This window comes from Oreochromis niloticus, linkage group LG19 (assembly GCF_001858045.2).
Source record: "Oreochromis niloticus isolate F11D_XX linkage group LG19, O_niloticus_UMD_NMBU, whole genome shotgun sequence".
Classification (NCBI taxonomy): Eukaryota; Metazoa; Chordata; class Actinopteri; order Cichliformes; family Cichlidae; genus Oreochromis; species Oreochromis niloticus.
In genome coordinates, this window is record NC_031983.2 from 4,838,453 (window position 1) to 4,851,815 (window position 13,363).

The 13,363-nt window shown below is 39.9% G+C and overlaps 1 protein-coding gene across 5 annotated transcripts in view; it reads right to left on the minus strand.

Moving 5' to 3' along the window:
• akap6 (A kinase (PRKA) anchor protein 6) overlaps positions 1–13,363 on the minus strand; it is a 218,854-nt gene that overhangs the window by 20,423 nt on the left and 185,068 nt on the right. For all 5 annotated transcript variants that reach the window (XM_025901263.1, XM_025901261.1, XM_025901264.1 and 2 more), the window contains 2 exons: positions 5,642–5,725; positions 5,250–5,402 (listed from right to left, as the gene is read on the minus strand). In XM_025901263.1, coding sequence (XP_025757048.1) covers positions 5,250–5,402; positions 5,642–5,725 — 237 coding nt within the window. The remainder of the gene's footprint in view (positions 1–5,249; positions 5,403–5,641; positions 5,726–13,363) is intronic.

Here is a 13,363-nt window from a genome sequence, read left to right on the forward strand (position 1 = left end):
TGAAAAGATGATTAGTAAAACAGAAATAGTGACTTTTCTCAGGAAGTAACGACTGTTTTGATGTTTTCTTTGATAAATAACAATGTTTGGTTGTAAAGCACTAACATCAATTAATAGCTTTAGTAATAAAAATACACCGGGGTAGATTTTTCAGTTAACTTCACCTGTTAAAAGAAACTCTATGTACCAAACACAAGTTTCTCTTTGTCATTTGTGTGTTGGTACAATAACTTGCACAGGCTGAGTTCCTATCTCAGTCATTACACTGTACTTAAAATCTGAGCCACACAGTCCAGCAGTCATTTGCAGGCAGGCGAGCTGACTCATTTACACAAACCCTCTCTCAAAAATCCACACAGGGATGCGCGCACACGGAAACCAGAAGCGGACAATCGTTTTATCATGGGGCAGAAGTGTTCATTTATAAACTATACCACCCGCATATATGCTTCTCTGGTTCATTCTCGGCTTTCCTCCCCTTCCCTTTTTTTTGCTTCTCTCTTTCTCTTTATTCTTCTCTCATCTCCACTAGAAGTGAAATTACTCTCCAGCCAGCAGCGAGGTCAGAGTGTCTGGCCTCCGTTATTTGTCTTCTCCTCCTCTACAAAATGTGTGTGTGTGTCCTTTGTGTGTGAATTTACAAAAGTGAGAGAGAGAAAGAGAAAGGGAGAGTGTGACCTCCAGCAGCACATGTACAGCAGAATTAGACAGATTCTCCATATTTTCTTTGCAAGTGATACAAAGTAAGAGTGTGCTCAACTCTGACTCTTCAACACGATTAGAGAGTGTGGTCTTAATACAAACACAATACTGCCGCTCACTGATGAGTATGAAAGGGCTAAATAAATACAATTCAACTATAAACTGTTATCCATGCAACTCGAGAAAAAGCATTGACAAATAACAACATATTTATAAGGAACTACAACATGTAACTGACAACAGTCATAGGAAAATTCTACAAGAATAATGCATACACAATCTATTAGATAAATTGTAAGATCTTTAAAAGTGACAAGAAAAATATATGTTCTATAGATTGATACAGACATGATGGTTCTGCAAGAGATTTTGTTTTGAACTCTGAACTTCTTTCTAGTACTGGGATGCAAAAACACACAGCATCCCCACAGAGCAGAGCGCTGCACTGGGTACAGTTTAAACGTGGGAAATTCCCACCTGGTCAGGTAAAGTCAGCTCCAATCAATACATCTCTCGGATTTTTGGCATATTTATCATTAAAGGTCAGAATATCTTTGAAAGAGTGACCTTATTAAATGGTCACTGGTGTTTAATGATGCATATTTTTGTTTCTGTAGAAAGAGAGTAAAATGTGGAGGCAAATCACATTTTTACACTGATTTTTTGGAATGGTATTTATTTATTTATTCTTTATTTGTTTTTATACCACACTTAATAAATGATGAATAAGCCAATTTTAAGAAAGAGTTAAATGATTTAAAAATTCCATCCATTTGATTCTGTGTATCCTTTTCAGGGTCGGTGGAGCCTATCCCAGCTGTCTAAGAGGCAGGGTACACCCTGGACAGGTCAAAAGTGTGTCGCAGGGCTAACACATAGATAACCATTCGCACTGACACCTAGTGTCAATTAACCTAACCCCATTAATTGCACGCCTCTATTAGGAGGAAGCTGGAGTATCCAGAGAGAACCCACGCAAACATAGGCAGAACATGCAAACTCTACACAGAAACACCCCGGCCTGATGGTGGAATTGAACTCAGGACCTTCTTGCTGTGAGCCAACAGTGCTAACCACTGTGCCGCTAAAACAGCAGGTCTAGTGCTAAGTCTTTATAGTATCCACATGGAAGTTTGCTTGTTTTTGTTCAGCTCAGTTTGATTCAATTTTGTTTATATTGTGCCAAATCACAACCTTATAGAGAGAAAACCCCAACAACCACAGCACTCCCTATGAGCAAGCACTTGGTGACAGTGAGAAGGAAAAACTCCCTGTTCTGCAGGAGGAAGAAACCTCCAGGCATACCTGGCTGATTGTGAGGATTCAGTTACTATGAAGGGGGTAAAAACATCCATAGAGAACCAAATGGTTGTTTTCTGCACGCTTTTTAATGTTTTTCTAAACGAAAGGTGTGACACGGTGTGGTCTCTCTGTCCTCCTACACACCGTCCCTGACCTCCTCTCCTTTTCCCCTCCCCTCCTTTACCTTTCACCTTCCTTCTCTTTCTATTTTTTCTTAGCTGTTAACACATGAATATCTGTCAGTAATTTCCCCACTGTACGTTCCCCTTCACATTGGCATGACACTTTGAGTTTCTGCTTGCAAGCACTAGTCTAACACAATAGTGCTTGAAGCTTAACAGCTTTTTATGCTTACGTAAGTGTGACTGTGCATGTGTCTCCGTGCCAAACCCTTCACCTTGTATCCAAATGCCCCCCTCCTTCTGCCTCTATATTCATCACTATTAGAGATCCATAACACTTCCATTCTGCTGTAGCTCCCTGCCTACAGCTGAAGAAAGCACTCAGCTTTTTGATCTGCCCAAGCAGCTCAGCTGTGGACGGCTCCTTCGTGAATGAATTTTCGCTGAACACCAATGGCACAAGCTGCTTCCTCAGACAAGATGCCCATGTGCTGAGCTGTCATACTGTAGCGTTAAACCATCGCTGTGATAAGTGAGCACTTGAAACGTGGAACCTGAAACGCATCATCAGCTACAGATTTCTTTTTGCCGATGTGCCGTCATGGTGCCAGACATGCGTGGTTTTCTAATATGCAAACTGTCAAAGTGTTAAAATCTCATTTGTTTCTTTTGTTTGTCGAGCAGGTGTCAGATGAAACATTGCTTCCATGACACTGATCGCACTGGAAAACTAACAGATTAACTTTTATCAACTGGAAGCTTCAGGAAGGCTTCGCTGATATAGAATGGACTTGGCACATAAAGGTTCAGCATAGACAGACTTTTAAAATGCAGGATATCCACAGAGACTTTTGCCTCTCATAGTGGCTCGGCTTCAGGGTGGTGATAGTCTGGTTCAATATAGACCATTGTTACATCCTGTAGACTAGAGGGGATTTCAAAAAGTGATCTAGCTTAACATGTTAAAAAAAAGTCAACAAAGTCTTCGTTGCCTGTGCTCCACTTCTTCACTCCAGTTTCATGAAATTTGGTGGGGTAGTTTCTGGGATAACATATCTCCACCACCTATATTCCTAATGATTTAGTAATCCTCTGACCTTTCCTCTAGTCAGGCTCTGATGAGACTTAACTTTCCTTGTTTAGACATTAATTACTAAAAAACACAAATAAAATGCTATTTTCAGAGTAAAATTACAAGGCCTGAGAATAAACCCTCTGCAGACACCATGGGCATCTTTACATCTTAAGAAACCTTTTACTAATGATATACTGACTGAAAAAGTTGTGTATAATCTGTTATACGTTTAATAATTCACAACAAGTTTTCCTGGGCATAAAAAAGTTTTAAAGATTCTAAGATTTTGAAAACAACTTGAGCTGGCTACTAACAAGCTGAGTTAGTAGCCACCAAAACTACCACTTTCATTAAACTACGTCCCAAATCTTAAATTTTGTTTGACTACAGTGAAAAAAAAACTATATTTTCAACCAAAATGATTTGTTACTTAGACTCAATTAGATTTTATTTACAAAGCACCTAATCACATCAGCAGTTGCCTCAATAATACAGAGAAAACCCCAACAATAAGACCACCTGTAAGCAAACAATTGGCAACAGTGGGACAGAAAAACCACCTTTTAACAGGAAGATAAGTTTGGCAGAACCAGGCTCAGGGAGGGGCAGCCATCTCACTGCAACCGGTTGCGAGTGAGGTGAATTTCAAATATACACTGCAAGAGAGCACGTTGAAGCTGTAAGCCAAGATGTGGACTGATTCTATGTAGCGCTTTTCTACTTTCCCGGAGCACTCAAAGCGCTCTATACAACATGCCACATTCACCTAATCACACCCATTCACGCGAGCACATCCAGTGCTTCCTAGAGCATCGGAGAGCAACTTGGGGTTAGGATCTTGCCCAAGGATACTTGACATGCAGACTGGAGGAGCCAGGGATCGAACCACTAACCCCAAATTCCTGAGTCCATTTACCGTTTAGATGACCTGCTCTACCTCCTGAGCTACAGCCAAAAAAGAATGTGCATAAGGAATGGTCCAAATACTCTCCAGCTGCTTGGCTTCATGCCCTCCTTATTTACAGACCTTGGTAGCTTAATTTAGTATTAAGCTAAACAAGGAACAAGCAGTTGTGAGCTATAAGAGAAAGTAACTTCGTTTGACTGCCTACTCAAAATACCCTGAAGTGGTAGGTGGGCATCAGACACATGCGACAGTAACAGCTCACCATCAATGTGAGTTACTGTAACGTAACTAAAATATGTGTCAATTCAAATCATCTTGTGTTTTGGTTATGCACAATTCAAATTATCTTAAGTAGAACAAGAGAAATACAGAACTGAAAAAAGAAAATGAGAAAATTCGGAAAAATTCAGTTTTGTTGCAATTTAATAGCAGTGAGTTATCAGCATAGCAAAAAAAAACCATGGCTCGAACCTTGAGGGAAATCCACCAGTCAAAGAAGCACAAACAGATGTTTGCCAGAATCGTCATAGAGTATGAAATTTTAAAAAAAAGGTTAAAATAATCTATATTTTTTTTAAAAACTACCACGGGATCTGTGGAAGCCATCAGAAATTGTGCCTTATTTTATTTTTAAAAGTTGATCACAAACTCCAGTCCAGGCACTGAAATCCTCCTTAGTGCATCTTTCTTTTACTGCTACACAGAGCCTTAGAGAAAATGTTATCTAACCACAGCCAAACTGTTACAGACACCTTAATAACATTCATTTTGTTCCACAATTTTGCCTGGGGGGGTTGGTGTGTGTGTATGTTTGACACGGGAGGAGGAGGAGTGTGTGTGTGTGTGTGTGTGTGTGGGGGGGGGGGGGGGGGGGGGGGGGGCGTTACCTAAGGAAAAAATAAATACAGCTTTGTTCAGGAGTTGATGCTTATTTCACAAAATATTATGACACTGTCTCGGGTTATAGAGATTATTCCATAACCAAAACACCGCGGCTTCAATCACGGCACCATCTGTCTTTCACGGCACATTTTAGCATCAAATCAAACGCTGACATGCTCACTGAGTGTAACAGCGCGTCAGCTGACTGCCTGCAGTGTAGAATGAAGGATGTAAAGTGTAAATGTCAGAGCGCTCTAACCTGCTGCTCTCCCAGCTCTCTCTTCAGTCTGTTCTGCCACTGCAGCGCCTGCATCACGATCGCTTCCCACCTTCTCTCCAGGTTGATAGACAGCAGCTGCAGGGCCTCTCTGTGCTGCTCCGCATCGGGGCCCACCTCAGCCATGGGGCCCGACTGTTTTAGGGTGGGGATTAGATCGATTTAGTTCTTACAACAATTCTTGTTGTAAGAATTGACAATAGCATTTATTGTTCTCAGGGTTTCAAAAGTATAAAAATTATAAATATAAAATTTAACATTTCTAAAGTATATTTTGTGAGTAAGACAGTATATAACTTGTGTCTTTTGCTGGTGAGGTGAATTCACAGTTCTTTTACTTTGGCGTCATCTAAGTTGTGTTTTCCTTTACCCACCTGGCTCTGTTGTAGCAGCTTCTGGCACAGTTTCAGAACAGAGGAGACCCCACGCCGTCGGGTTTGAATGTCCGAACACAGGGGCTGGATGTCAACATGGAAGAGAAAGACGAGGAGAGGGAAGGGAGGTCAGAAAAAGCAATTCATTTGCACAACAACAAGAAATGCTGAGCGTCAGCTCATTAGTTCACACTTCTTGTAGAGGTTGGAAAATCACACGAAGGTACAAGAAGTAAGTGTAAAAACTGCTAATCAGTGTCATGATTAATCTGTGAATGTTGTCAAGGTGGAAGGAAGAGATTTTGAAAGAAAAGCAGAAAACTGGGTCTGAGTGTTTGTTTTGTCTTCCAAACAGACAACGACCCAAAACATATACCGCTCCTGGTGAAGAACTACTTCCAGAAGCCCAAAGTGAACTTTCTTAACTGGCCTGCAGAAAGCCAAGACTTAACTGCCATTTGACTTTTTTCGGGTGTTTTGAAGACCAAGGTCTGTGCCAGAACACCATGAAGTCTAGAGGTGCTTAGGTCCAGCAAAAAGGACTTGACTGTGAGCATCAGGGGAGCTGATAATTTTGAAATGCCTTGCTCTGCTTAACACTGTGTTTGACCAAGTAAAGAACAATGTGCATGAGAGAACTCACTTACCTCTTAGATCTCTTTCCCACCATACAGATCTGCACGCTTTCTATTTTTAGATGACCAGTTTGATTCGTCAGAATTAAAAAGATATTGTGGTTTGTTTCACATTAGCTAAGCTCCCCATTTCCTTTAAAAAAATGTAAATTCCAACTTCAAACCTTAAATTGGTTCAGTTTTTGGATACAAAAAAGTCCCATACCAACATTTTTTATTGCAGTAGTTGTTTATTTAAGGTCTAAAATATTCCGTTTTTTTCCTGCTACTTTTTTAGATAAAAAAAAAGACGAGTTGCTCTGACAACCCCTAAAGATTCCTGCCAAAAGGAAAAGACAAATCATATGCGTCCTCTTTCATGCAACACTATGCTCTCTTAATTATTTATCGGATTTAACACTATTTACATTTTTTGTTAGTTCTTCTTACTTTACTGTAATATGTGTTTATGCTTAAAAGTATGTCAAGAAGCACGTAAAGTGCATTTTCATTATTAATAACACAGGGAGAAATTATGGACACGATTATGAAAATAACACCCCAAACGTTAAATAAACCAGAATTATTCATTTCTCTAACAATAAAAGATCAAACAAGAAGACCTACATTCGCTGCACTTCACTGTAGTTAAATTCTGGTCATTCATTACAGTTTATTAGCATAAAGTCAAATTCAGCACACAGATCCTTGATCATCAGCAACAGTGCATAAAATAAATGACAACAGCCAATATTCCCCCTCTCTGCTTCCCTCCCGGCTTCTGTCTAATAAATGCAAAAAAAGAGAAAAAAAGAAACAAGGATTGGCAGTGCCTATTATAAATCACTATATGCTGATGAGTTTTCACACTCAAAGGTCAGTGTGTGTGTGTGTGTGTTTGCATGTTTCAGTGTTTACTCATGCAGGCTTGTGCATAAAGTTTGTGTAGCAGTGGGTGTATGTGCAAACATATGCATATATTTCTGTGTGTGTGAGACAGAGAATAGAGGGGACAGCCTTACTCCTCTGCGGCAGGGACCAAGCACGTCCAAGCCCCAAACTATTTATGCTAATCCTGCCTGCTCGCTGAAAAGCACTTCCTTTACATTTTCTTTACATTTTTCCAATAAATATTAAACACTATTACAATGAAATGGGATTCTCTCTCTCCCTCTAACTCTCTCTCGCTCTCTGTCTTGCGTGCGCACACATTCACACTTTGCCTCTTTCTCACACACACTCAACACTTCTTCTCCCGTCTTTCATCTCCTCTTTCCCGCTCTCTTCAGTTTAGCATATTTGTGGCTTGCCTGGTTGTCTAAACAGAAGATGGGGATGCAGAATACAGCAGACAGGATCAAGAGGACAAGCCAAGTGTGTGTTCGCGTGTGTGTTTGTGGGGTGGCAGATAAATTTATACCAAACAGGAGGTGTGTATTACATTGAGGGAGGAGGCTCTAAACAATGAAACGACTGAGTGATACTCGTTCCGTGCCAAATAAGTGCAGCAGACAGCACGGAGGAAGCACAGGAAGACGTATTAAACTAGATTGGGGCTGGAACAACACTTTGAAAACCAAATACGCTGATTGAGAAATGTTTTCAAAATGAGCTTTTTAGCATGTGAAAAACTTCTCTATATCACTCGTTGGGCAGTGAAGACCAGTCCGTCCGTTTGTTTCAGTTGTGATCGGAGATCTTTCTGCTCCACAGAAAACCAGCAGTTTGCTCCCTGATGGATTACCACAGGTGTACAATTTATTGCCATCCACAAACAAATTTAACAGGCTAACAGACCCACTTTTGAGCTGTCTACTCAACCATGTCTTGCAAACTCATTTGCTTCAATACTTAATCAATACAGTCATGTAGAAAGACTGTGTAATGATTCACTCTATATCCCAATATAACTGTGCCCTAAGGTTTAATAATAGAGTTTAAATATAGTTTCTTTTATTAGGCTTCTGATAAGTGTCTAGTGCACAGCAGAACAATGGATAAACTGTTATAGTACAGACCAGGGATTTTCAACTAGGGAAACAAATGTCTCGTGGGGGTACCGCTACAGAAGAATAGCGGTATGGGAAAAGTGTGAATTCATTATTAAATTAAATAAATTGATATTAAATACGATTAACTGCTGACATATCAGGCCAGGAGTAAAACTCAGTAAAGCCAAACATAACCGATTAACAGTTGAAATATAGCTGCTAGCTTAAATTATGAATTGGAAATTGTAAATAATTTTTGTAAAAGCAACATTTCAAATCACAGTGGGCGTTCTGCTTTGTCATCTCATATCTGACTAAAACTTTCACAGTCCAGATGAAAAACTAAATATGTAGAATACTTCTTAACATGAAATTCTACTATACTATTTTGATTCAACTTTTATGCTGGATTGAGCAAATATGTCAAGTTGTAACCCAAAACCAAAAATATCAGTGGACTGTTTAATCCAAACAAACGTTTTTCGTTTTCGAGAACCACTTCCGCAGGCACAAGCATCCTCCACTGCAACCACTGAACATCCAAGGTATGGACATTGAGGCTGTGGACAGCTACAGGTACCTTGGTGTTCATCTGAACAACAAACTGGACTGGACTCATAACTCAGACGCCCTCTACAGGAAAGGGCAGAGCAGGCTGTACCTGCTGCGGAGACTCAGGTGGTTTGGAGTGGAGGGCCCACTCCTGAAGACCTTCTATGACTCTCTGGTGGCCTCAGCCATCTTCTATGGTGTGGTCTGCTGGGGCGGCAGCATCTCTGCTGGGGACAGGAAGAGACTGAACAGGCTGATCCGAAGGGCCAGCTCTGTTCTAGGATGCCCTCTGGACCCGGTGGAGGTGGTGAGTGACAGGAGAATGGCGGCAAAGCTTTCATCCCTGTTGGACAACATCTCCCACCCCATGCAGGAGACTGTGACAGCACTGAGCAGCTCCTTCAGTGGGAGACTGCGGCACCCACGGTGTGGGACGGAGAGATTTCGCAGGTCTTTCCTCCCCACTGCTGTCAGACTCCACAACAAAGACCTTAACTGATCAAACGCACACATCCACACATGTGCAATAACACTAATGTGCAATAATCTCTTCTGGCATCATTGTATTTTTACTCAGTTGTATATAGCATTTGTATTCTATTTTTATCTTATTGTATATTTTATTCTATTTTATTCTACTGTATATAGTATTTTATTTTATTCTATTCTGTACAGTTGTGTACTGTATTTATTCTTATTGTATTCTAGTTTTTGCTTCATAACTTTTGCACTGTCCACTTCCTGCTGTGACAAAACAAATTTCCCACGTGTGGGACTAATAAAGGTTATCTTATCTTATCTTATTATAACCATGCAAATTGTCCTGGAGGTCATAAAAATGGAACAATGTAGCATTTTCATATATAACGCCCCCAAAATGTTTGGGAAAAGACACACGTTGTTCCCCCTCTGCTTCATAGTGTAAAATTCTAAATAAAAAAATCAGAAATGATTAAACTTCAAAAGACTTTCAAAACTTCAAATTTCATTTGCATACATTTCAGTGTAGAAGTTAGAACCCTTTTTATACCTTGTCCCCCTCATTTCAAGGGCCCACTTCAGTATTTCTTGAGTTTTCAATGCCTCTTAGTATTATTTAAACTTAACCTGAAATATCAGTCTGGAAATGGTAGATAGAGTACGTCTCAAAAATGGGCAACTGGAGGGTGCTGAGCAGAAAATGTTCTAAAAACATGATAATCTGAGATGAAATGACCTGTTTATTATTAGTGTTGCTAGCTCACGGTATAGATAAACTGTTAGCTAACAGTTGCTAAGCATAAAGAAATGAATAGCTGTTAAAGTGTATGTTAATTGAGATAACTAAAAAAGAGATAACTAAAAATCTGTTTGAAAAAATTGGGGGAACGTTGGTGTACTTACCAACAGAGGACTGATGCCGCCTCCAACAGTGTGAGGTGCTTGGTGCTATAATACTTTATGAATATTTGCCTTGTTAATTAATTGATGAAGAGCCTTGTAGGCAGGACTAATGTGAGTGCTATCTGCTTGTGTTAAAAGCAACAATATAATGATCCAAAAACTAAGAAAAAAAACTAACAAAAATAAACACTTTCCTCCCACCATGACATGAAATTAAGTAAACAGATTCAGATTCACGTCTCAAGAAAAACATGTAGAGGAAAACTATATGTGGGTACCAGGAAAAATAGACGCAACTTCACTGTTTGTCAGTGCAAGTGCAACAAACTTCTCTTTGGGAGAATTTATGATAAAGGTTATGTGTGTTCATTTTTAACTGCAAAATGCAAATGGAGTTTGCTCTTTTTGTCTACATTAAAAACACCTTTAAAAACACATTAACATGGATATGAGCGGTATACCAACAGTTGCATTACTTGTGAAAGTCACAAGTGTTATGCTTGCAGATTGGTAAGCTTTACAGAGCAAAACTCTATGTTCTTTGTGAATTCATTTCCATACAGAAAGGAAAAAAAGAGGGATTCCTAAGTTTCTATTGTTTCTGCACTGCTGGTTTTTATGCACTGATCCCCCCTCTCTCACTCTCTTTTTCTCTGGACCGGTCTAGCCTGGCTGGGCCCGTATTGACTCAGAGGGCTCTACAGACACAGTTGGACAAATATTTGCTAAAAAGCTTTTCTTCGAAAATACATGGGAAGCCGTAGAGTGGCTGCGGAGAAAGAGATGGAGAATGTAGAGGGGAGGTTGAGATGGACAGAAAAGCCAAAAGCAAGTGTGAGATAGGTCGATAAAGAGGAGAAGGCGAAAACGAGGGTAATGTGCAAAAGCGTGAAGACAGAGAAAAGACTAGTGAGACTAGTGAGGGAATAGAAAAGACAAAACAAAGGTAATCGTAAACAAAGGCAGGAAATTTGCTCATTTGGGAAGTGATGACTCTACAGTGATACCTCTCAGCCTTTTAGTAAACACGCCTATGGTATCAATTTCAAAATCCTACTTTGCCTTTTTCTCAAGTTATCACATTCACAAGATTTTCAGAAAACTTACTCTGACCTTGAGGTCAAGGTCACTGAGATTTGAGCTCATCTAAGATTTTTGGTAGATGCACCTATGGTATCAATTTAAAAATCCTACATCACCACCTTGAGTTTTCGCATTGACATGATTTTCAGAAAACCTGATCGTGGACCTCTGACCTTTAAGTCAAGGTCAGTGAGATTTGAATTTGTCCAAGATTTTTAGCAGATGAACCTATGGCACTAATTTGAAAATCCTACGTGACTTCCTTCAGTGATTGCAGTCACAAGACTTACAGAAAATTTGGCCTCAGTCTTGTGGTTGAAGTCATTGAGATTATAGTAGATACACCTATGATATCAACTTGAAGCTCCTACATTGCCTCGGTCTCCAGTTGTTCCATTTGCATAAAAACTTTGTGATTCTGTTGATCTGCTTTTCCATAACTGTCACAAGTTAGATCAGGAAATCAGTGTTGAGTGTGTCCAGTTGTTGCCCTGTTTTTTTGCCTCTTTTTTTTTAAATGGGACTTTTAATGACAATTTGTGGCCAAGTGTGAAGCTGCTCGGATGTGAGTCAGCACCGCTGATTGTTCACAGCAGTGCTGGCCTCCTAAAACATTTCTCCACTTTACGGCACAGAAAGGTAAACCAGTTTACCTAAACTGGTGCTAAAGCTTTAAACTTTCACAACACACTTATATTCAAAACATACGCCTTTAATCAGTTTACCGATACAAGTTGAAGGACATAGATCAAGGGTGTCAAACATAAGGCCCTGGGGGCAGAATTGGCCCGGCAATTCTGGCAATGTAAAACTAGCTAAAGAAATCTCTTCCAGTTGAGTTATTTGTCCTATATAAGAATATATACTAGAGTTTGTTTAACATACACCAAACATGTTGGGTGTAAAAGCATTTCAGGTATCAGGAAATCTTACTTGTGGGTGAGCACAAGATGAAGTGAGAGATCTACTGAAGTAAACTAGCACTGTGTCAACACCAATGGAGCAAAAGAGACACTCTTGATTTAATGAGTACTTCACCAACACAAGACCTAATTAGAAATGAGAAAACAGAGATTTAGAAAATAAGTGGACAAAATTAGCGTCCTTGGCGAAGCTTCTGGCTCGTCCATGTTGCCAAAGAGAAGAATTTGAAAGGAGGTTTCAGAGGAACCTCTAAGTCCTTCGTGTTGAACAGGTTGTGCTCCTTCAGCATCTGATCGGGAATTGTCCATTTCACAGCCTTTTCCAGTGTCAGACCAAGAGAAGCTGTTAATGGCTTGAGTAGATCTCTCTCCAGATTGTCATATTCAAAGCTGGCCAGCAGAAGAGACACTCAAAAGACAAATGATTTCACTATCTCCTCATTTGCTTTCTCTCTGTCTCTCTCTCCCTCCCTTCATGTATCTCTGTCACTCAACATTTTCTTTCAGGAAGAGTGACCGGCTCACGATAAACAAAAGGAAAAGGATCTGCTCTCCTCTTTCTATAATTCCCCCTTCACCCTCTTCCTCTCTCACTCCTTGGCTTTCTCAAGCTTGATCTCTCACTCTTCCCTACTCCATCCTTCTCTATCTCTCTCATTCTTTAAATCTCCTTCTCCTAAAAACAAAATCCTCTTAACTCTCCGCCACCTCCTCATCTCCACAATCTAATTACCAAGACCTGCCGTGAGGAGAGGGATGCAGGGAGGTGTGAGAGAGGGAGAAAAAGCAAAAGACAGAGAGAGGAGAGTGGAGGTTGTTACTGTGGTTGCTATGTCAGTGTTTTTTCACGAGTGGAAAGCACTTTGAAAAAGAGGTGAGACAGAGACATAAGAATAGAAGTGGGTAAGATGTGTCATTTTCTGATTATAGTGTCTTTAAAAAGCCATAATTCTTGGATTAAAATAAACAGGATTCATTAGAGTTGGGGCTGCTTTTCCACTAAATCCTTTTCTGGTACTTCACAAATGAAGGTTACACCTAAAAAAAATCACTTCAAAACAATCAGCAACAGAATTGAACCTATATAAGCCAATTCATACACTGTCTATAAGAAAACCTGTTTTGAATACTAGACAGTAAATCTAATGACATATTTAACAGTGCCTCTCAGTACCT